This window comes from Macadamia integrifolia, chromosome 3 (assembly GCF_013358625.1).
Source record: "Macadamia integrifolia cultivar HAES 741 chromosome 3, SCU_Mint_v3, whole genome shotgun sequence".
Taxonomy (NCBI): Eukaryota; Viridiplantae; Streptophyta; class Magnoliopsida; order Proteales; family Proteaceae; genus Macadamia; species Macadamia integrifolia.
In genome coordinates, this window is record NC_056559.1 from 26,124,438 (window position 1) to 26,149,654 (window position 25,217).

The 25,217-nt window shown below is 35.4% G+C and overlaps 2 protein-coding genes across 2 annotated transcripts; one reads left to right on the forward strand and one right to left on the reverse strand.

Annotated features, from left to right (window-relative positions):
• The first annotated feature begins 1,133 nt into the window (after positions 1 to 1,133).
• LOC122073361 lies at positions 1,134 to 10,266 on the forward strand. Its single transcript, XM_042637942.1, has 2 exons — positions 1,134 to 1,358; positions 7,815 to 10,266. Exons 1-2 carry the CDS (start codon positions 1,346 to 1,348, stop codon positions 10,088 to 10,090), a joined length of 2,289 nt encoding a protein of 762 aa, XP_042493876.1. The 5' UTR covers positions 1,134 to 1,345; the 3' UTR covers positions 10,091 to 10,266.
• Positions 10,267 to 19,757: 9,491 nt separating this feature from the next.
• On the reverse strand, positions 19,758 to 23,416 carry LOC122073224 (disease resistance protein RPP13-like). Its single transcript, XM_042637765.1, has 2 exons — positions 20,265 to 23,416; positions 19,758 to 19,982 (listed from the first exon to the last, which is right to left on the reverse strand). Exon 1 carries the CDS (start codon positions 23,181 to 23,183, stop codon positions 20,310 to 20,312), a length of 2,874 nt encoding a protein of 957 aa, XP_042493699.1. The 5' UTR covers positions 23,184 to 23,416; the 3' UTR covers positions 19,758 to 19,982; positions 20,265 to 20,309.
• Between the last annotated feature and the right edge of the window lie 1,801 nt (positions 23,417 to 25,217).

A 25,217-nucleotide genomic window follows, 5' to 3' on the forward strand; every position in this document is an offset into this window, starting at 1 on the left:
TTGTGTGTGTGATTCCCCCCATTTATCTTCTGTGAGTCCTTTCTCTCTGCTGCAACTCTGAGATTCATCTTAGGAATTCTCTCTTCTCTTAATCAGTCCTCCACCTGCTAGTGTGTTAGTGATACTAAGGGGAGTGCCAGAAATTGAGTCGAACAAATTTTCAGAGAAAATTTCGAGACACTATTAACCTTTCCCCTCTCATTGTCGAATTGGGAATATCATTCTTCCTGGTGGTTCTAATATTTTTTAATTTTTTTAATTCACTTGATATTGATACATGTGTGCATAATTCACTTGATGTTGATACATGTGTGCATCATATTGCTGCATATATGTTGGCCACGAGTCCAAAACCTATTAAAAAGAATTTTATGACATTGAGCTTTATTTTTTGTTCTTTCTTTTTAATGCATATAGCCATCACACGTGTTCAAGCATGCATGGTTTTTATTAAACACGAGATCGGATTGGCTCAAGCCACCCAATCCAACTAACTTTGTTCTGGTTCGATTGGATTTAGGGTCGGATCAATTCAAATGCAGAACTAAAAGGGTGCATAGCCCACTTATGGAGTCCATGGACATATATGAAAGGGTAAATAATTGAATTTATCTTGGGTGGTATTTTCAAATCTGTTCCTAGGATTCCCTTCCCTTGGCTGTTACCATGGTGGCTGCAACCTGGACAGCAAGAATTTTTTTTTTTTCAAATTCATACATTCCCATATATATTCATGCATTACCGTATAATTGCATGCACATCTACAGTATTATGACCCATATTATACACACTTCCATAGTTCTAAATTATCTAACTTAACACCATGGGCCCTGCCCTACCAGCCTTGCCTTGCACTTTAAATCAGTGGGACCCCTATATATTTTGGCCCGTGAGCTTTTATGGTCTTTGAAACTGAAGTGCCAGCATTGCTAATTATTCTTTGCAGCTATTTGAAGCAACAATGGGAAATGTTTTAATCTTTTTTTGCTAAAAGGTATGGGTCATGGCTGCCGTTGGATGGGAGATGGAGGTCTACCATGTACCCTCTAATCTCATATCTCATAGACGATCGTGCACAATATCTATCCACCTTACTATTAATAGCAATACAGACAACAGGAGCAGATGAAATCTTGGGACATCAAAAACTGAACTGCAGTCTAAATCCTCTTTCTTCCTTCCCTTAATATTATTATCGTTGATCTCTTCAAGAGGCCCAGTAGTCCCAGTAGTTGGAGGAGATGAAGAAAACCAGAGTGATCGGTTAGCAAGCATGAGTTGAAGTAGAAGAGTCCACCTTCAAAGTTGGGAACTGATTTTTAATTTCTTAAAAGCAGAGTCAGCAATGCTGATAACCCGTGAGTCACATTATAATTCTCCATTTCTTTGTTTTGTTTCTTCACCATTCTCTTCTTCACTTGTATTTGTTTTTGGTTAGTATATGCTTTTGGTTTTCTTTTTGAGAGAGGTTCCTTCAAAGGCAGTGTACGCCCTGCACCAATGTGGGATCAAATGTGAATTCACATGAAAGCATCAACAATTGTGAGATTTTAATTTTTCATGGGACAAGACGGTCATTTATCCCCTCCATCTATTTGAGTGTAAAGACCATGCTACCTTCTAGGCATCTTTTTTCTCTTACTCTATTGTTGAAATTTTATCAACCATTTTCCCTCTAAAAATTGATTTTTCTAATTTAAAATTAAGTTAATGCATCCATTGTTCTCTCTCTCTCTTTTTTGGTAGCATCTCTCTCTACTCAATTATTATTATTATTATTTTTATATAGAATACTCAATTATTCTAATGAGCAAACTAAAAGTGCTGCTGTTGAGTAATTTTGACTGTAAAGTATGTCTTCTTGCTAATTCATATCATTAACTAACCCATCATATTCCCTAATCAATGACTCTTGACTGCTGACCCCCCACCCCAAAAAAATAAAAATAAAATAAAATTCTTGAGTATTGACTGCATGCTTAGGGCTGTCAACGAGCTGGATCATCCCTTCTCTATTCTCAACCTGACTAAGAAATATTCTTATCGGCGGATCCAATATTATAATTCTAATGGATCATTGATGGAGGTGCAAGTTGCCATGTCGGCATGATTTTTAAAACTCGGATCTCTGACCTTTTCGATCCAAACACAGATGTATGGTGCAAGGATAAAATCGTAATAAAAATTTATTTAAAAATAAAAATAGGGATAAATCTGTTTGATACGATTTGATCCAGACCAATCCAGATTGGTATTGAAATGATATTAGCATCGTTCCTGAGTTTTAGAACTTCGCATGTTGATCCAAATTCTCCTTGAGCCTGAACAACTTCTAGACTGAGATACCCGACCTAAGGTTGGGTCAGGACAGAGGTCGGCATGGCCTGACTTGGCCTGAGGATGGATCAAGGCTAAGCACTGCCTGGCCAGCCCAGCAAATTCCTAATTTAAGTTATTGAGTATGTATATATAAATAAATTGATCTATTTTAAATTTTAAATATAATGCACATTTTGTTAAATAACATATTATGTATGAAGATAATAAGTCATATAATATATTTTATGTAAAATTGATTGATTTTCTCCACTCCATGACTCAGTCCATACATCTCCCTTTCCCCTTCCATGGTTAAAACCAATCAGGATCAGCTCGCCTTGGGCTCACCTAAAGAGACTCAGGGTCAGATTGGGGTTTTAAAATCCCCACCCATCCTGATCCTGTTGTGGCCCTAACCCTTGACTTAGTGATCCAAATTCAAATCTTATTTGATTTATCTGATCTTATTATTTTCTTAATTTATTACAAGCATTAAACCCGTGCAATGTGTAGTTCGGCTATGTTTGGTAGCCAAAGAGAAGAGAATAAAATAAAAGAAAAGAAAAATGAATCTAGAAAAGAAAGAAAAAGAAAAGAGAAGAAATGAAATGAAATTGTGAGAAAATAAAAAAAATATGTATGTTTGGTTAACATTAGAAGAAAAGAAAAGAAAAGAGAAGAAAAGTTTTTGTACTTTTTCATGTTTTCTTGTGTTTTTGGCAAGATTTTTTTTTTTTTGCAATAAAAGAAGATTTCACAATTCCTAAGGAGAATTTTGAAATTTAAAAACTGAATCTTCTCTTGAATCAGAACATACCAAGCTCAAAAAGGAATTCTTAATCCAAGAAAAAAGTACAAAAATTGTTTTTTTTTTTATTCCCTTTTCTCTTCTCTCGTTGACTATACCAAACACAGCATAATCCAATTAATAAAAAAGCAAAAATTAAAAAACAAAAAACAAAAAAAAAAAAAAAAACAAAAAAAACAAAAAAAAAAAAAAAAAAAAAAAAAAAAAAAAACAAAAAAAACAAAAAAAATAAAAACAAAAACAAAAACGATAAAATAATTGGGACATTAGAATCATCTGTTATGATTAAGCGGGTATTGTGATTTTGACAAGAAAGAACAGATTTAAGAGAGAGAGGGGAGGGGGGTTGGAGGAAGCCTACCTGTATATGTCATGTGCCATTAAAGTGACTAAACTATATTGATTTTCCTTCACCCATGGTAAATTAAGAATTTCTTTATCTACCGACCTTATTGTAGTTGGATGAGACTCTTTAGTCATTCAAGGATAGTGTTGAACTGCGGAAGATAGTGGGGAAGAGATTACAAGAATCATTTCAGTGTGAATGTAGATAAATAATTATTTTCAAAAAAAAAAAAAAAAAATCATTTTATGAGACTACTACTAAAATAATAAAGGTCTGTACCATTTAAAAATAGGAGAAGGTTGGGTACCCCGCCAAGGTACCCAACATGTGTTGTCCTCTCTCCTCTCACTTTGAAAAAGACCCCTTGCCCTTATATACTGGACTCTGTGATTGGTGCATGCTGTTAGCTTACCAAACCTAGCGGGCAGGTCCAACCCTTGCCCTTAAAAAAATGAAAAAGAAAAGACGAGAGAATATGACAATCTACCAAGAAAACTTCGATGGATATACATATAGAATCATGTGGAAGATTGGTATGGCAAATCTAATGGTTAGATGTATAAAGGATAGTCTATGTTATCTAGGTGTCAAATTTTTAAGTTTTGAACTTAGGGCCCGTTTGATAATGTTTCTACCGTGTTTCTGTTTCAAGAAATGACAGAAACATAAATTTTCATTTCTAGAAACAGAAACAGAATTGAAGGTGTTTGGTAAGTCATGTTTCTGGACGTCGATAGTAACCAAGGAAAAGAATGGTCACGAGTCGTTTCCAAAATTGAAGGTGTTTGATACTTGTTTCGCCTGGGTCGTTTCTTGAACTATAAACAAGTAAAAATTTTAATTTCAATTTATGAAAACAAGTGAAATGAAATAATTTTATCAAATGTTTTTTTTCCCTTTTTACCGTTTTTATGTCCAAAAACAACAAAAATGCGTTTCTTAAAAGCTTATCCAAGGGACCCTTAGTATTTCATCCTCTCAATTAATGATACACTCCGCCATAAATGTCCATGCACACCCACTGTGTTCTGTATTTTCTCGTGGTAGTCTTAGATTTTTTGGTACTTTATTTTTAATGTGACAAATTTTGATTGATTTGACATTTTAATTATAAGAAAACAACATTGGGGTTTATCAGCCATGAAATTTCAGCTCCATTTAAGCTGCCAAGAGGCATATAACAAAGTGAAGTTGTACACTGATCCCATATTTAGGTCAACATCTACCATAACCGCCTCCAAAAGATAATCCTACAAAACATGTTTGTAAATCTTGCACCATGTTTCCTTTTTTATTTATATATTTATTTTTTTAATTATAAAGAGGAATAATAGTTCATTTTCTGCTCATCATATGGGGTTGAAATCGTCTACAATTCCGATCTCGTACAATTCCGTGCAATACCACCATCAAGCGGTGACACGTGTATTGATACTAATACAATGGCCAAGATCTGGTACAACTAATAAAACATTAAATCAGTGAAAAGACATTTAAATCAGATCTGGGCCATTGTATTGGTATCAATACACGTGTCACCGCCTGAAGGTGGTATTATACGGAATTGTACGAGATCGGAATTGCAGATGATTTTTTTCCCATCATATGGCTGCATTATAACTTCTTGTTGTGGAAAAACTTCAACAATAAAAACTCAAAATCAAAATATATGAGAGAGAGAGATATTTGCGATAGAGCCTGAGATTTTTATCTCAATTAGAACAAAATAGAATGGTGTGTTTGGATTCTGGATCTGAGTAGTTATTTAATTCAACAAATGTGATTTTGGATTTATGAATTCTACAAAACTTTAAATTTCATGAAATATAGTCTTTCAAACAAACAAGGGGTGATTGTTTATTGAATGGCACTTCTTTACGAATTGGGTGATTGAAGATATAATACTATGTTTGATATGCTTTCTAAGTCAATTTTTGTATTTTTTTGATTATTTGTTTTCATCATTCTAGAATATGAAATCGACTAAAATGCATACAACAAATGTAGGTTGTTTCAAATATTTTTTTCCTAATTTGACCACCGGTTTTAACCAGTTTTAAAAATTGTAGAGATAAAGATCCAAACTAGCAAACCTAGATGAAATATGAACATAAATTATCTTGTATCACCCTTATTTTTAAAATTTAACTAAGAAACCATCCATAAATATAAAAAATGCAAACATTCCTTTAAAGCCTAACACCGTTAGTTTAGAAAAAAAAAAAAAAAAAAAAACTCATTTAAACCTAAAGCAAAATACAATAAAAAAAAAAAAAAAAAAAAGCCAGTTTTCATTCTCTTCACCTCTGTTTCTCTGTTTTCAAGCTACTTGCTCTGTTTGAACCCATTAATAGAAGACAAGATCCTATTAAACCTATTAAATAACTTCATACTGAAAGTTAGGGTTCCATCGTCGAAGGATGGGATTGGTTCTGAAAGTTAGGGTTTTATCGTCAAAAGAGACGATATTGATTTTGTTGTTGTCCTCTTCCAAGAAGCTACCTACGGGATATGGTGGGGTTTTTCGGAGAAGGGGTAAGGTTCACATCCTTCTTTCTCTCTCTCTCTCTCTCTCTCTCTCTCTCTCTCTCACTAAACTGTATCTAGATTAGTAGGTTTTTCAAAGAAGCTTCCGTAACTGCTCTGAAATTTATTGCAACTCTCCAATTCCATCTCGTCTTTGGGTAAACCTCATTTATTTCATGCCGAAGCCATCTAAATCATCTCTCTCTCTCTCTCTCTCTCTTGAATTCCTCCGTATAATCTTGTGAAAGTGGTATAAATACCTTTAGATTTGCTAAGACAAAGCACGAAACTGAGAGAGACCCACTGAAGAAAACTTTTTCCGAAGAGGTGACGAAAGATGTCGGATCCCTGGGAAAAGAAAAGACCCTTTATCAGCCTGTCCTTTTTCACCAATTTATCTGAATCGTTTTCGTCCGATGATGGCTTGAAATACTATCTCAGTAAGGGGGGATAGAGAAGCAGAGAAGGCCACCGCATAGAAAGGGGTTTTACAGAGTGAAGGGTAAACTGGTCATTTAAAAAAGGGAGAGGGATAGGTATGTCGCCGATATCAAGTATGCTAGCGGTTAACAGTAATAGAAACACATGATGGAGTATCATTTAGGAAGGATATGAGGGTCATTTCAGAAAAAGAGAAGAGAGAGATAGACACAATGGGTGCTAGCATACTTGATATCGGCGTCATACCCAACCTTTTCTATTTAAAAAATACCAACAGTAACACGTTATCACTAAACCCTTGTGAGCTAACTGAATGGATTTTAGAGTTGTTATTTTTTTGTAACACTGGACGTACACATGACATTTTTTATTTTTTAAGGTGATTTCTCAGATAAATTTTAAAAATAAGGATAATATAAGATAATTTTTCTATTTTTAAATCAAATAATAAATTTATGAAATCATAATTTAAAAAATTTGAAATTCTATAAGACATAATTTAAGAATCACATAGCAAAATATAAATCAACAGTCCAAACACACACTAAGAGAATAAACGTAGGAAGGACAATTTGTGATAGAATAAGATCCAAGGATCTATTTTTCATATTTTGTAATAAAACAAATAAAAAAAAAACCCTGAAATAATAACTCAAAATTCAAAATATAAAAGAGAAAACAAATTCTCAAGTAAGGATCCTCTTCTTTTAATATATAGATATTTTCATATAATATAAATAATATAATAAAAAAAAGAAAAGAAAAAAGTTTCTAGAAGTTTTTCAACCAAATCAAAGATAATAATACAAATAGGGTAAGGGTTCTCTAAGCCTAAAGCCTATCCTACACCAGGACACATTGTCGTTTTATTTATTTTTTTTAGAGAAAAAAATATTATTAAAACCTATATATGTATCTTTGCATAGTGAATACCTTTAGAGAGCCTTTTTCTATAAAAATATTTAATCTTGAAGAATAATCTTAAAATATTGTACCAAAGTAAATACTATATAAGTAATGTCTACATAAGCATCTTGCTATTAGTTGGACCTTCCTTTTATTTCTCCCCTAGCCATGATTTTTTAATGTAACATATTTTACTGATGTTTCTCCTATCCCGGCTTCTAATGTAAAATCTTTTCATTAATTATTTTATCACCCCTTGATTTTGATGTATCATCATTTTATAAGTTGTTTATATTTCTCATAGGCTCCCCTCCCCCATAGGCTAAGCATTGTACTATGCTTTTTCTCTCAATTAGTTTTCCATTCATTAAAATAAAATGTTTATTTTAATTCTGTTGGATTTGATCGGATGATCATCCCAAATTTTTTTTTCCCTGCAACTAACTAACATTTGAGTATCTATTTCAGTCATTAGCAGTTGGCTCTTGATAGAGAAGAGGAGTAAGATTCTTGACACCTTACCAAGAGAGGTTAAGAAGCTTTGGTACGACTGGGAGCTCCAAGTTATGGTTCTACTTAGTCTATTCCTTCAAATCCTTCTCATCTTGTTGGGTGACCGCCGAAAGCACATTACTGGGAATAAAATAGGGTTTATTATTTGGATTTCTTACTTGGCTGCAGACTCTGTGGCAACCTTTGCCCTTGGCATCCTCTCCAAAACTCAAGGGCAAACACATTCTCCTACTGATGAACTAAGGGCCTTATGGGCGCCATTTCTTTTGTTGCACCTTGGTGGCCCTGATACTATAACTGCCTATGCATTAGAAGATAATGAATTGTGGTGGAGGCACTTTCTTGAATTAGCTATCCAAGCTAGTGTGGCATTTTATGTGGTATTCAGGTCCTGGACTGGTATTACTCGCGTCTCAATTCTTACAATCATAATCTTTGTTACTGGAATTATCAAGTATGTGGAGAGGACATTGGCTCTGAGGTCAGCAAGCAAGGACCAATTCAGAGACTCTATGCTGAGTCCACCTGATCCAGGTCCCAATTATGCCAATTTCATGGAAGGTTATGTTTCTAAGCAAGATGAAGGGTTCCTAGTAGACATAGTAAAGATTAAGGAAGCTCGACTGAAATTGAAAGAAGATGATGATCATCAATCTCATCATCATGGCCTTGAACAATATATCTCTGATGGAGGAGCTACAGGGGGAATCACTAATGTTGCAGATGAAGATAATGAGATTTTGCTAATTAAAAAAGCACATGGCTTCTTTGAGACATTCAAACGTCTCTTTGCGGATCTCATACTCAGTTTTCAGGATGGGGAGGAGAGCAAATCCTTCATTCAAAAAAGTTCATCAAAGAAAGCTTTCAAAGTTCTAGAGATTGAACTTGGATTCATGTTCGATGTGCTATATACCAAGGCACCCATAGTTTACACACCTGGAGGTGGCTTAGTCCGGTTAATCTGTTTCTGTTTCACCACCTTTGTGTTTGTTATTTTCACAACAGTAGTTGGGATTAATCCGATGAAGCACCACCAGCAGCAAATCTACTACTCAAAAGTTGACATAGTGGTTACTTACCTATTGGCTGGTGTGGCCATTATCTTGGAAATTTATGCCCTCATCATTCTTCTATGCTCAGATTGGGTGGTGTTCTGGCTGAGCAAGAAGCACAAGAAGGCATCCATGAAACTACTACTGCGCAAGAAAAAGAAGAAAGAGAAAAAAAGATGGTCTAATTCCATGGGACAAAACAATCTTATAAGTTTTTGCCTCAAAGACAATGAACATATAAGATTTATTATGAAACTTGTGAAGCTCAGCCATGTCCATGAAAGGTTAGAGATGTACTGGGATACTTCTTTTAAGAATGTCCCTGTTCAACTGAAAGAAATAATATTCCAATGGCTCAAGAGGAAGTCAGAATTAGCAGCAAATGATGATGTGAAACAGTTGATGAGCACAAGTGGAACCCATCTCAAGAAACTCCTTGGGTGGAGTATTGATGTTGAATTTCATCAAAGCATTCTTCTTTGGCATATTGCTACAGATCTCTGCTATTATGATCAGCTTGTTGATCAACCCAACTCAACTCCACTTGGCCTGTGCAAGCGCTTATCAGGTTATATGTTGCATCTTCTTCGGCGTATTGCTAAAGATCTCTGCTGTTACGATCTGTTTCATGATCTCAACTCACCTTCATCTCCACCTTCACCTTCACCTTCACCTTCACCTTCACCTGACATGTGCAAGCTCTTATCAGATTATATGTTGCATCTTCTTCTCGCACATCCTTTCCTGTTGCCTGAAGGGATTGGACAGATCAGATTTAGAGATACCTGTGCAGAAGCTGAACAACTTTTCAAAGGAAAGAAATCAATAAATTTCACAGAAAAAGAAGCTTGTAAGATGTTACTTGATAAGAACACTGATATTCCACCAGCTGAAGTGAAAGGAGATAGAAGCAAGTCTGTTCTATTTGATGCATGTAGGCTTGCGAAGAGTTTGCGATCATTGGATACAGAGGAGAGATGGGAAACAATGACTACTGTATGGGTGGATACACTGGCATATGCTGCAAGTCAATGTAGAGGGCCAAACCACGCCAAACAACTTAGTCGAGGTGGAGAACTTCTAACTCATATATGGCTTCTCATGGCACATCTTGGTATTACACAGCAATACCAAATTTCTCAGGGCCAAGTCAGGGCTAAGTTAATTTTTAAATAATAAGCTAAAAAAAATTAAATGATTATGCTTATTTATTTATTTATTATTATTTGTTTTCCTTTGTAGATTTCGATTCTGATATTTAAATTCTCCAAATAAGGTATGTTTGTATTTGAGTATCCTTGGAATTACCTGTACATTGATAACTATATATTGATATCTATCTCTTTTGTTTAGTTATGCCATATGAAAAAATGATGTGATAAATATCAGAATATGATATTTAGGGGATAGCCTAGATAACCCACGTGACAAATTTCACACCCAAAATCAATAATACACTCCTCCTTATATTGACATGCCCTCACATATATATATATATATATATATTTGATAAAAGGTGGTATTTTACGACTTTGATATAGTCTCCATTAGGTTGGAACAAGGCTTTGTTATTATTGTTATTTTATATAATCTCCATTAGCTGAACTTTGACTTTTTTTTCTTACAAAACTTCAATTTCATCCAACCTTTAATACCACGTAGGGGCGTTGATTTGAAAGGTGAGGAGCATATGTTAAAAAAGAGAAAGAAACATAGAGAAGAAAGAAGAACATAGCAAGTGAATTTTTAGCTGGAGAGGAGGTTCTCGGGCGATTTGGCTTCGTCTATGTATGAGGTAGGTGTTCATTATTGCATTTAGGATTAGGAACTTAGATTCTTTCCATAATCTAGTGAATGAAACTTTAGTTAGACCATGTTTTCTTGAGAATTGCTTTAATTGTTTGTATTTAGGTCAAGTTTAACTCGATAACAGGGTAGTTGCGGTTCCTGGCAACATTAATTGTTGGATTCTTATTTCTACCCATGTTTGAGTGGAAATATAGTGAATGACTGCATTGATTGTCAGAATCTTATATCTACTTTTTCTATCTAGAAATTCATGATATTTATTAAAATAATAATAATAATAATGAAATATACATCAAGAGAAAGCATAGTGATGCAAGGTTCCTCACCTTCAGTATTGCCATCACCAAGGAACTCACACATCAAAAAAAAAAAAAAAAAAAGACAGATCAATGATCTCTACTTTCGGCATTGCCATCAGCATAGTTTTGATATCGCATCTTGCTCAATCTCTTTTCTTATATGTTTTGTAAAAAATAAATTGTATTCCCAGCTTTGGCAGCTTCCTTGGCTAGAAATTCAACTTTTTTTATTCGGATAACTTTTTACCACTCGCCCCTTTTTTGTCTTGTAATAATTTAACCCCCTCAGACTTAGTGAGAAGCTCTTAATCATCTTCTCTTTTCTCCCCCTCCCCCTCCCCCTCCCCCTCCCCCCTCTATTCCCATAGGCCTGCTATGCCTTGATAGAAACAAAAATAAAATTATATATGAATAGATATACTAATCTAATGGTTATGATCAATAAAATATATAGGTATTTTTGTTTATAGAGTATTCATATTAAATATGTATCGTATTATTATCGTATATGTTTTATTATGCCAAATTTTTTGAAAAAATTATTACCGTTTGATCCGTTTAATACCCATATGTATTCAAAACCATTTTATTGTCATTCCCAAGCTTACTATAGGAATGATTTTTGGTATAATATTTTCTGCCTTACAAAATGCAGAGCTCCTAGGCATGGTCCCTTTGTGACCTATCAAAACTCCCCCAACATCTTGGTCTAAGACAAACCAGTATTATCATCTTTTTTCGCTTAAGGTCAGCAAAGAATATATTATAAAAGATTGAAAATAAACAAACTACCCAAAATTGGGAAACAAGCAGCACAACTAGCATCCTACTCCACTTTCGGCATTGCCATCATCAGTATTGTCATTACCATACCCAAAATGGGCATTCCATTGAGGGTTACATAGTCCTCAAACATGTGATACAAGACTTGAAAACTAGGCAGTTAGAACTAAGGCCCAAGCAGGAATAGCTGAACTTGATCTCCAATCCATTGCCGACACATTGTCCCATCAACATGTTACATGGAGAATCATATGGTAATAGGTTAATGGTGATTGATACATAATCAACACTGACGCTCAAAGGCTTTAAACTACTTTCATAAACTTGATGAACATCAGTCTTGATGGCCGACATAAAATGGATTCAGCATTGGTATATCAAACAGGTGTGCATGCTTATCTTTTTGGTCACATTGGTGGCGTTTTCTTTAAAAAATCAAACTCCATTTAAAATTTAAGATCTTTTTTTGGAGGTTAGCTAATGGAGGACTTCCCAACAAAGACATCCTAGGAAAATGGATAGATATTAATCCAATCTGTGGATTGTGTCTAAACCAACAGGAATTTATTGAGCATGTTTTTCTTTCATGCGAACTCTCCAAAAAGATTTGGGCAGCTGGCCCATTTGGGCTGCTAACTAAAGTTTTTTGTACTTTTATTTTTAAGCATGTTATAGTGTACTTCTTCAATTCTATCCTTGATAACAACTTAAATTTCTTCTTTACAAATTTCATCATTACATGCTATTTTATATGAATACATATGAATGGTAATCCCTACTTGAAACTTTACTTTGTGAAGCAATGGTCTACTCAAGCTTGCCAAATTACACACTCCCAGGTGAATCCATTCCATATGAATCTTCTTTTTACACCTAATTTTCCTAATTTGAACCCACCAATCATCATTTACGTGGGAGTCACTTATACAAAAATCAATATTTCTGCATAGGTGAATTGTATATTTTTCAAAGGAGAATGTGTCTCATTAATTGCTGATTATTTGATGACAGGAAATACTATTGATGCAAGCACTCAAGGGGTGTCTCATGGGCATGAAGCAGGCTAGAGATGCTGGTTGGAGAATTGGGGAGATATGGAGTGATTCACAAGAACTTAAACAATTATTTTTTAATTATAGTACCACGTGGCCTTGGAGCGTTATCCCTCTTTTTTTGGATGTATATGATCTTTTTGTCTGGCCTTATTTTTTGTTTTAGGCACAGTAACGAAGTGGTACCAGAAATGCATAGGATGGCGCATCTGGTGATTACTAAACAATCTCATTTTATTAACCTCAAATCTTACAATGATGTCGTATTGCTTCTCTCATGTTAATGAATCTTTGTTGTTTCTCCTATATAAAAAATAAATAAAAAAGATCCAGTACCCAGCAGATTAGAAGGGAGCTCATGTGAACTTATGGTGGTTCTCAAGGTGAGGAGGACTCCTGCCCCTTAGCCCTCTTTCAATTTCCAAGACACTTATGGGAACTTATGGTGGTTCTCAAGGTGATGAGGAACTTTTGGTCATCACATTGGTTTCCAAGACATAATATTAATGTGATTCCACCTCAGCAGTTATGCACGGTAAGTAAGGTTAGGGTTATTTTAGGAAGTTTGCTTTTATTTTTTATTGGGTCCCATGAACAATAACTAACTTTGGGAAATTAAGTAAATATTTTTAAACTTGAAACTAGTGAATGTAATTGTAGACCTTCTTATTTTGTAGTAAATTATCTTATCTAGTGGATCTAGGTAATTTCCCCCAAAAAAAATCTCTTGGACATCTCACTTACGAACAATCATCAACGTACCCAGACATTTGCCCTCAAAGTAACTCTGTTAAAAGTCATACAAGGGTGAAGACCTATCTTTTGCATGTCTCTCCTTACCAACTCATCACTGGTCATTTTTTGCCTACCCTTAACCCTTTTAGTTCCATCCATCTGAATTTGGTCACATCTCCGTACTTAAAGCTGTAAAGACAGAATTTGGTCACACCTCCGTACTTTAGGCTGTAAAGACAGAATTTGGATGTAACCTTCTTGACATTTTTAACTAATGGTAACCAAAACTGTTTCCTAAGATTTATCTTATCTCCATAATTAAGATAAAGATAAATGCAAAGGATTTGAAAACTAATCAAAGCTGTTTCCTAAGATTCCTAATATATTTCCATCATATCTCCATAATTAAGATATGGATAAATACAAATAAGGCTTATCTCTTGAGTCAATGCCAACTCATTCAGAGTAGATAGCTAAGAGGGGCATCCAAAGGGCTTCTTTGAACATATCCAAACCATCTTAATCGACATTCTCGAGCTTATCCTAAATCACTTTCCTTAACTTTTTCTTTTTTGCAACCAAACCGAACATACTGGTTTTTGTCAAACAAGTCATATAGGCTGGTTTAGGAAGAGGGCTAATTGGAGACCCTGTAATCTGATATTTAACTGCTCACATAATTGCTCTTACTTGAAAGACCAGCCACCAAATGGGACGGGCCAGATGGATTCCAGTTCAAGGGTTTTACATAGTTTTAGGTCAAATAGTGACGTCGAACCAAACAGTTCAGCCCTCCTGAGTCTAGTAGTTCAGCCTGGAAATGTGAGTTTTTTATCTCGGTCCTTTAAACCACTTTGGGTCGATAACCAAACTGGCTTTTATGTGTACTGTTTGTGGTCAGACCAGTCAGATTATTTGAACCAGTCCGGTTGGGGTTTTCAGAACATTTGTAATGGGTGGTAATGGTGTATTTTGCATTCTATGGTAGAAGGGAGAGAGTACAAAATTAAAATGTTCACAGTTCACACACTAGGCCTTCATCTCCCTTTGTCTATTTCTTCACTCTAGAAAAAAAGGTTTGGTAGAATCCTCTCTCTCTCTCTGGTAGAAGAATCCAAAAGGCTACTTAAATCGGTATAATATGTCTTTTTTTTCCCCTTTTCTTGTACTTCATCCTATAATTGTTAGTTATATATAGAATCTAAAAAATAGAAGGGTAAGGCATTCATGTTTCAAATTAAAAAATAAAAGATAAAAAATATATGAGCATAATTGATCACCTTGGAATCTAACATTTAGGCTACAACTAGAAGGGTTAGGCACAATCAATATATATATATATATATATATATATGCATGCAATTTGAGGAGGTATTGAAATTATTCTCTTTTGCTTCCCCTTCCTCCCTCCCCCACATACAACATGTTAAAGTTATTCTCTTTTGCTCTTTCTTTTCTTTTTTACTTTATTCTTTTCTTTTTTTCACTTATAGCATGTTGAAATTATTTTCCTTCTCTTTTACGTTTCAATTGTTATCTGTATTTCTCTTTTTTGCACTCCTCTAACATTGAGGTGTATTCGAGTTATGCACTTCCCAAGCATTGAGGTGGTATTAGAGTTATTCTCTTTGTCCTTTTCTTGTACACTTTTGATCCGACATTGAGGTGATATTGAAGTAATTTCATTTTTCTTTGTCCTTCTCTTCTACACTTTTGATCCGGCATTTCGTGCTATTGAGTTTATTCTCTTCATCTTTTTTTCTTTCTCCTCTTTTCTTTTATCCTTTTCTTTTTTTCACCTCTAGCATTGAAGTGCTAATGAAGTTATCCCTTTTCTTTTATTTTACTTTAAGGAAAAATTTTTTTTTTCTCACAATGAAGATCGCTTGATGTCGAATATATTGAACAAATAGCTTTACCTTTTCACTTTACTCATCATTTGGTTTACTGTTTCTTTCCCCCTCTTTTTCCTTTACTTTTCTTTTAGTTTTCACTTTAACTTTATATATATATATATATATATATATTAGAAGTAGAAAGTATTAATTTGAATTTTTTTTATCATTTAATTTAATGAACTAAATCAAATTATAAAGTTAAAACAAACACTCGCATAATTTCATATTGCTTACATCCTATATTTTTAACTAATTGTATGCTTGATTTAAGGAGTGCTCTCAACATAGTTTTCAATTCGAACCATCCTTGAGTCCGGAAGGGTTGTACTCTTAATTCAAGTTTTGACCAGTCAAGCTACAATTTTAAGAAAATATATAAAGAAAAAAGTTTCTTTGGTCCAAAAATTAAGTGAGAGAGAGCCCTAATTGGGCCACCTAGTTGTTCCACGTGGAAAGTTGATGTGGTAAATCTGACTATTAAATATTTAGAATATAGTTCGAATATGTCACATATCATGTGAAATTCAATATATTAAGGATATGTTCTTTTTTGCCACTCTTTGGGGGCTGAAGTTTGACATGTAAGAAAGGGGCTTTATAATCTATTTGTTCACAATATTTTCAGCCTAATATATCTTGCAAAAGCAAACCATCAAACTTTAGCCAGTGGTTTTTTCATGGTTCACAAGAATTAAGAAAAAAACTGATTAGATTCAGTTTATGAGATTTGGTCATCCTATGTTTAGACCAAACCAGAAAATGATCGGTTTCTTTTGAATCTGGTATTTCTGTTTTTCGGGGTCTGAATTTTAAAACTGTAGTCCAAAAGGATCTGCCAAATTGCTCTGTATGTATGGTGGCGTTGGTGGAAGGAATTGAAAGAGCGAGAGAGCTGCATTGTTCTTCTTTGTGGGTTGAATGTAACTCTGTATTTGTGGTTCTTATGGTGCAAAGGGCTTGGTGCCATGGTTTGTGTAGCAGAAATGGTCCTCTCTTCTTTCTTATCTAAGGGGTATTTGCTGGAAAATCACTCATTGCTATCAAGAGGCCAATCCCATAATAGATTATCTTGCAAATTTGGCAGCTAAGAAGGAAGTGTCTACCCCAAATTTGGTGTGGCTGTCAGATGTGCTTCAATTGTTGGCTGATGATGCAATGGGTAGGTCACGTTTCAGGTTCTATTAGAGGAATTGTGATGTTGCCTAGCTCCTAGATTCCTTTCTTGCTGATGGCAATGCCGAAGGTGGGAGGTGTTTCTAGGTTATGAAGCTGTTTGTTTGTATTTGTTGAGTTCAATTCTTTGTACATTTTTTTCCCTCTTTTTAATATAAATGACTTTTAGTGAAAAAAAAAAAAAAAAGGTACTTTAATGAGTTGAGTTCTTTTGCATTTATGTCCACCTACAAGTGCAGATTAGGTACCAACAACTATCCCACTTGTTTTCATTTAAGAGTGAAAGGTATTTATGGAAGCAAAAGGAATAGGTTTTTGCACTTGACCCATATGTGTAGGTGAACATACATGAAGAGATTCAAACTCTACTTTAACTAGTAGATCCAAATTATGTATCTTGAGTTCAATCCTCCACACGTACATTCATTCATCTGGATGTACACGTCATGTGCATTTGTTCCTTTTGTTTTCATAAATACCCCTATTCACTCTGCCTAAACAAATAAAAAAAAAAAAACCCTCTTAATTTTTTTCCCTTAAGAGCTAAAGAGTTTATTATAAAAGAAATGAATGAAATACAAAATAGGCTAAATCTGCCAAACATAAACTCTTAGCATCCTACACCGCATTCGGCATTGCCATCAGCAAAGAAAGACACTAAGGCCAATCGGAAACACACCAACTAGAATCCTAGAGCCAAGGCATCACAAGAAATGAAACCTTGGTCTCTTCGTTGCTTCCCATTCTATATCATTAATAGAGAAATGAGGGGCGTGTCCCAAACAGATGAGGACCGAGTTGCAACTGAATGTTTTGCAAGTCCATCTGCTACCATGTTAACTTCATGAAATCAGTGATGAATATTTCATTAAATCATGTTCAGGTAATTCGAATAGAAAGCCACTTGTTAAGGGTGTTAATCGGGACAATTCCTTTAATATTCAGGATGGGTCTATACTGGTACTGGTACTGGGTGCCAATCCCAATGCCGTCCCATTTAATTAACGGGACCAAACCTAGATCCCAGTCCCATTTACTAACAGGGCAGGACGATACCAGTTCCTAAACGGTTCTAAGCACTATGGAAATAGGAGAAGAACTTCAACATATGGTTCCAAACAAGGTGGGTCCATTATTAATCTTTTGGATTTTTTATTATCATGAGAACTAAGGTGCCTTGCTTTAAAAAGAAAATTAAAATACAAACTTCAATTTTATGGTTTTACTTCTTCAAACTATCTAAAATCACATGTAAGCTTGTCAAAAATAACAAATAAAAATTAATAACCAAATAAACAAGCCTTGATGTAGTTTTGATACTATCGCCAAACAAATTTAAAGTAATAGAACCAAAGGTTAATCTATAGAAATTTTTACAAGAAAAAATGCCACTCACATGATAGAAAACACTCCAAGGTAGATCCCAATACCAAGAGTTGTAAAACGCACTATTAAATTTGATAAAGACTGTTAAGTTTGTTTTGAATTCTTAACCCATTTTGAAGATTGACCCGATCTGACATATTTTGGTGGCTACCCGAATGGGGATTTTTTTTGAGATCTATGATGAAAGCAAAGGGGTTGGGCCGATTGTATGGGGGTACGGGGGCGTAGCCCCCGCGGTGGTTAGACCGGTTAGATCGGATCGACCATGACCCGATGGGTCGACCCGCGATTTGGAGTATATATAATGTACTGTTGCTTGTTGAGAAAGTCATTGTATTTTGGGGTTTTTCGAGCTAGGGTTTCAAGATGAGTTTTTCCTCGCCACTGCTAGGGTGTAATCTCTCTTCTGCATAGTGAATCATCTTCTTCTTCGCCCGAGGACGTAGCACACCACCCTGGTGTGTGAACCTCGTTAAATCTCTGTGTCGTACGGATCTATTGTCTCTTTATTATTTGTGTGTCTTGGTGTTTGATCTTACAAAGACTAATTTATATTTTTGAATTCTAAAAGGTAGACATGTAACTCAATAAAATGGTCACTCATCCTCTTACAAAGTCTGGCTTTTCTATTGGCAATGGATACAATTCAAACAGAAACTTTGATTGAACCCCTGATGGTGGTGAAGATAAATCATGATATAATTACTTTGAATGCCCATGGAGGTTTTTCCAAACATCAAGAGATTATACTCTTCAAGGAACGACAATAAGGTGAATTCGGATTTTAAGAAAGAACAAAAACAATCCAGCCATGGTTTTAGAAATCGAATTGGATCGATAGAAATTGCCCGGATTAGATTGGTATTGGTCAAAAAAAAAAAAAAAATTTATATATATATTTTTTTATAAATAGGGGTACATCTATCTATTCTCAATCGAATCGATAGCAGATTATTAAGATCAACCCCCAGAGAAATCCCTAGTTTTAAAACCTTGATCACAGCTAAGGATGTGAAGTTGAAATCGAAACCAAATCGAGCCGTTTACATCGAAACTACAAAACCGTTTAGTAAATAGTTTGGCCTGGTTTCAAGTTTAAGACCGATTAGTTAATTGGGTCGGGTCGGTTTTAACTGTTTAACCTGTTGGTTTCAAACCTAATTGACACCGTGAAAACCAAACCATTTAAACCGTCAAAATCGATCCAATTAACCCGTATAATGCTTAAATATTTGGTTGTTTTAACAAAACATAACGGTTTAATTTAGGGTAGAAGTAAGGACCATAAAAGTTGTCCAACAGTCTATTCAATAATTTAATCCTATATGTAGTTATGTAGTTAAATTCTTACTTGTTTAATGCCTCATTTAATTTGATACAAGATTGAAGCATTTATCAACAAAAGAAAATTTTAGTAAACATGTGAATAAACTAGCAAACCGATTACTAACTGTTTAGAAACCATATAGAATAAACTGTGATCAAAACTGTTTAAATCCATGAAACCAACACCATTTAAAAACCGTTTACTAAACGGTTGTTAGTAAATGGTGCAGTTTTGGTTTCAGTCAAATAAATGTGAGTCGAACCGAACATATCATATACGCTGAAACCGAATCGATTAACACCCTTAATCACAGCCTTCTATATTATTAGAATCCAAATAATAACAACAATAGCTAGAGACTAATATATAATGAAGAAATCATTAAGAAACATACATCATAGGCATATGTTGCCATCTTAATTTACTTATTTTCCAACTAGAAACATTGTCCATTTAAGAAGTTCGGAGAAAGGATTGCTCAGGCAAAGACAACGACAAACACACAAACCACCAAACAATAAAACAAACTGAAATTCAAACGAAGACCCAATTGAATAAGCAGGTTGGCAACTTGGCATGTCCTCTCCAACTTTGTATGAAATTTTCCTGACAAAGGAAAATGAAAAATGAAAACTGAACAAACTGATATGAGAGTGGATCGGGTCCTCCTACGTGAATGGTTCTCGTATGAAACTGATCGATACAGACGGAACTCATCCAAGGAAAATAATGTTGTGGATTCCATCTGTGTAGATCAAACCATACAAGAATGGTTATCGGTTCTAGTACAAAAGCCTGATCCACTCCTGATATGATTTCTAATGGTTTTACGTACAAATTCATGGAAAATGTTGTCAGACTAAAACAAAACACGGACAGATAACATACCTGAAATCCAGAAATACATGCCCGGAGCTAGCTAGCAAAACTAAACTATTTGACAATATTGACAGCTTTGTGATTCACAAACTTCTTGGTAAATTCCTCCTGCATTTTGGTCAACTTGAATTCACTAAGGGTCTCTGGCACTGAAGAAAGCTTCTTCAAGTTTTTGCAATATCTAATCTCTAACTCCTCAATATTTTGCATCGCTCCTTCTTCCACAGTCAATTCCTGGAGTTCTTCAAGCTTCCAAATCCTTAAGACTCGAAGCTGAACAAACCCTCTTGATGAACAAACCATTTTTTGGCCCTTGAAAGATTTAGACAGTAACCTAAGGAATTGTAGTTTGGGTAGCTTCTCCAATTTTGGCATTGGGTCTTCATCTAGCTCAGACCCTGATAATGTGAGCGTGGTGAGATTTTTTGGGAATTTACTTGGATCAAAGTTGACCTCCAACCTTCCTAGCAAGTATAGATTGTTGAGTTCCTTGTTTTTGGTGACAAACTCCAAATCACCTATAGTTGCCAATTGATTTTTATAGTCTTTGGCTCTCACCTTTAATGAACGGAGTTGCTCCAATTCCTCCAACCATTTTATTGTCCCTGCTTTTCTCTGTGGATTGAGCTGACATGTGAATCTCAGTTTCCTGAGTTTAGTTAACCTATGAAGACCATAAAAAAGATCAAACTCCTCTACAACTATGCCAGACAAGGTCCTGAGATCACCCAAGTGACTCAACCGTGAAACAAGTTCAGTAGAATAGGGTCCCTCGTTCAGATGAAGGTGTCTTAGTTTTTTCAGTTTCTGAATAAAACGATGGTAATTACGGACATAAGTGTGTTTTGTATCAAGAGTTTGGAGATTCACCAACTTGCCTACATTTGAGGGGAGTGTCTCCAAGTAGGTCTCTCTCAATCCAAGGTACCTCAAGTTGATTAGCTCTCCAATTTCCTCAGGGAGGCAAGGTCTAAACACACCTTCTAGATCAAGCACCCCAAGAAACTTCAATCCACCTTCACTAATGCATCTCCCAAGAAAAAGCCCTACTTTCTGTCCTGCTTCATATCCTCCTGGAAAATTAAAGCACCATAATGAAAAGAGTGTTTTGCAGAAATTTGCATTACCATGATCATGATCAGGGTGCTCATCAGAATGAGCAGCATGCTCTGGATTCTCAGGGGGTTGATGAGAATGAGATTGTTCTGGATAATGAAACCAAACGCAGCGATGATCATCATGAGAAGAGTTGCGCGCAATATTAGTACTTAAAACCCTGTGCTTAGGCAGATCACAGGGAATGCTGCATGTCTTGGCATTTCCATTTGAGCTCACTTTTACTGTTCGGATTACATCAAAATGTAACAATTGTTGTAGACAGTCATCTGCAACTTCTTCATCTGCAAGTTCACCATAGTGTTGTCCAAAGAATAAGCCCTCTGCAGCCCATGACAGAATAAACCTCCTTGTAGGGATTTCGATCTCATTTGGAAAGAGTTCCAGAAGACAAGGAAGCCTCTGTTTCACATGTGAAGATATCATCTTATCAAGGAAGCCTGATAGATTAAACCAGAGATGGGCATCATCTCCTTTGAGAAGTATATCTGCACAATGAAGCACACTTGACCACTCACTAGCATTGACAGATCTAGTTGACACTAGATCTGCCAATGCTACAATTAACAGGGGTATACCCTTACATTTTTTCACCATCTTTCTTCCAATAACTTCCAAATGAGGAGGGATGCGCAAGTACTTCATGGCATCAGAAGTAGTAGTAGTAATAGTAGTAGCAGAGGAAGATGTATCAGTACTACTTACTTCTGATGGAGCTCCGAATACCTTTCTTATGAACAACTCCCAACTATCTGCTGCACTTAGAACCCATAGCCGGTGAGGACTGCCATCTGAATTGGCGAGATACGCGACCTCCACGTTGCGTGTTGTGAGAATTATCCTACTCCCATTTTGTCCATTTGGAAATGCTTCTTTCAGATCATTCCATACTTTCGTACAAGGTACATCATCAATGACTATAAGGTACCTCTTCTCTCTCAAAAATTCTGTGAGCTTGTTCTGGAATCCCACTTGACCATCCTCAGTTATCTCTGGATCTTCTTGGAGTATGATAACTTTCTTAACAATGTCCTTCAAAATCTCTTCAATATCATTGCCCACAGAAGATATGCAAACCCAAGCTTTACAATCAAAATGGTTATCCACATCACTGCTTTTATAGACCTCCCATGCTAAAACTGTCTTTCCAATGCCTTGGATCCCAAAAACAGAGATAACAAGAAGTTGATTTTCCTTGATGTCCAACAGCCGTGTTTTCAGAAACTCTATATCATGCTTTAAGCCAATGATAACATCCTCCTCCTCCTCCTCTTCCTCTTTTTCGTCGTAATCAGCAGAAGAGCGTATCCAATCTGATACCTGCTTCCCCTGAGGATGGGAAGATAACCCTTCCCCTGCTGCAACTTTATTTTGATTTCTTTGGGAACTTTCTCCTGCTGCATTGAAGGAGTGGGAGCTAAGCAAGTTTGCAAGCTTGTCACCCAACTCATGGATTTCTGACTTCAAGTTAATGGCACTCTTCTTAAACCATGTTTCAACTCTCTTACGGAAGGGACATCTCTTAAACAATATCATCATCCTCCTCCTCCTCCTCCTCCTCCTCCACTGGCCGGGCGCTGACAAGCTGAAAGCATGGTTCTCTATAGCAGCTTTTGTGTTACGAACTATTCCTTCCAACTCCTTCAGCAATTGCTGCTCCAGGGCATCTTCAGCATACTTTAGTGAACTTTGGACAACAGAGAATTTATCAATGATGGGCTTTACTACTTCTTCCACATAGGGAAGATGAAACTTTACCTGATTGACCAGGTAAGTAAATTCATCTATCAGGAAAAGAAAGGTTGAGGCCATTGATTCTGAATTACTTCCTTCAAAGAGGAAATAAACAAATGGACATTTAAAGATAATATAAGACTACCAGGGAGGGGTCATTCAGCCAGTGTTGGAGATTATCCAGATTTAAGATGGTGGGACTCTATTGAGTATTCATAATTTGGGGGGAGAGAGCGAAAGATCAGAGTAAGAATGATGGTTGGGGGAGAGAACGAATGATCAGAGTACTCTTAAAAATTTTTTTTGGTTAGAGTTATGCACTTCCCAAGCATTGAGTTGGTATTACAGTTATTCACTTTGTCCTTTTCTTTTATACTTTTGATTCGGCATTGAGGTGTTAATTGAAGTAATTCCATTTTTCTTTTACTGCTCTTTTTTTATTTACTTTATGCTATTGAGGCTATTCTCTTTCAGCTTTTTTTTCTGTCCCTCTTTTCTTTTATTCTTTTCTTTTTTCACCTCTAGCATTAAAGTGCTAATGAAGTTATCCTTCTTTTTCTTTTCCTTTTACTTTAAAGTTTCATTTTTTTTTTTTTTTCACATTGAAGTTTGCATGATGTCGAATATATTGAACAAATAGCTTTGTCTTTTTCTCTTTATTCATCGTTTGATTTACCATTTGATTGAAACATAACTTATAATTGTCTTGCACTAAACATTCAAGGTCTGTGTTTTATTCCACTTTTTTTCCTTTATTTTTCTTTTAGTTTGCACTTTAATTTTGTTTTTTTATGTGAGAAGTCGAAAGTATTAATTTAAATTTTTTTTATCATTTAATTTAACGAACTAAATCAGTTTATAAATTTAAAACAAACACTCGTATAATTTCATATTATTTACCCATCCTATATTTCTTGTTAATTGTATGCTTGATTTGAGGAACACTCTAAGCATAGTTTTTGATTTGGACCATCATTTTAAGTCCGGAAGGGTTGTACTCTTAGTTCAAGTTTTGCCCGATCAAGCTACAATTTTCAAAAAACACGTTAAAGGAAAAAGTTTCTTTAGTGAGATAATAAGGTGAGAGAGACCGCCGATTAGGCCACCCAGTTGTTTCATGGGGAAAGCTGATGTGGTAAATCTGACTATTAAATAATTAGGATATAGTTCCACTGATTGGGCCACCAAGTTCTATCTAAACGGCCTTAAATGGCAGGAAATGGAATATGTGTTTGCATCTAAAGTATACGTTTACCTGAACATACTTGCAAGGGATCTCAACTTACGTATCTTGGGTTGCACTTAAGGGGCATCGTTTATGTTAGCTAGCACTCCCCACTTTTAAAACCAATATACTTGAAGATAACTAGTTTTGTTAGAGAATGAAGGTAAGCTTCCGTGTATCTTGGTAGAAGCATCACATTAGTTAGCATTCATCACTTTAGAAACTTCAAGATTCATTATACATTCCATTAAGAATTTAATGTAAGTTCTCAAAATATCAAAACTTTGATTATTTATTAATAAATCACCAATTAACTAAGAAGTTATGTTGCCATCATTGCTCACTTATCCTTGATAGACTGCATAAGAGGCTCCAATTATGAAAGAGTAAATTACTCTCCTTTGTTGGCCGCCTTGAACTCATTAGATTAGTTATGCAAAATTCTTATATTTACTAGCCCACTTGTTTTGGCCTTCCTATCTCTATCTCCTATAAAATCTTATGTTCTCCTTTGCTTCTACCTAGGTTCTTGTGCGTTCGAGAACTGTTTCTGTTCCTTAGTATAAAATGGTTTAGTTTAATTCTGCCATCCCCTGTCATTGCTTCACCGTTTGGAGAGAACTGAGTGGTTCTTCCCAGTCCAGGACCCTCTCTCTCACTCTCAGAGAAATACTCTCATCCCTAACTGCTACTTTTGCTGGAGCTCTACTAAATCTCTGGAACATTTATTTTTCACCTGTTCTTTTTCATACTCGGTCTGAAAAAAATAATTCTTAGAAAGTGTCCACTTTCCTCGAGAGTTGTCCTACCTTTTGAAAGAGAGTGGACATGGATCTTAAGCTCTTTCAATGGCAAACCATATTGTGCGGTAAGCTTGTTTTTAACGT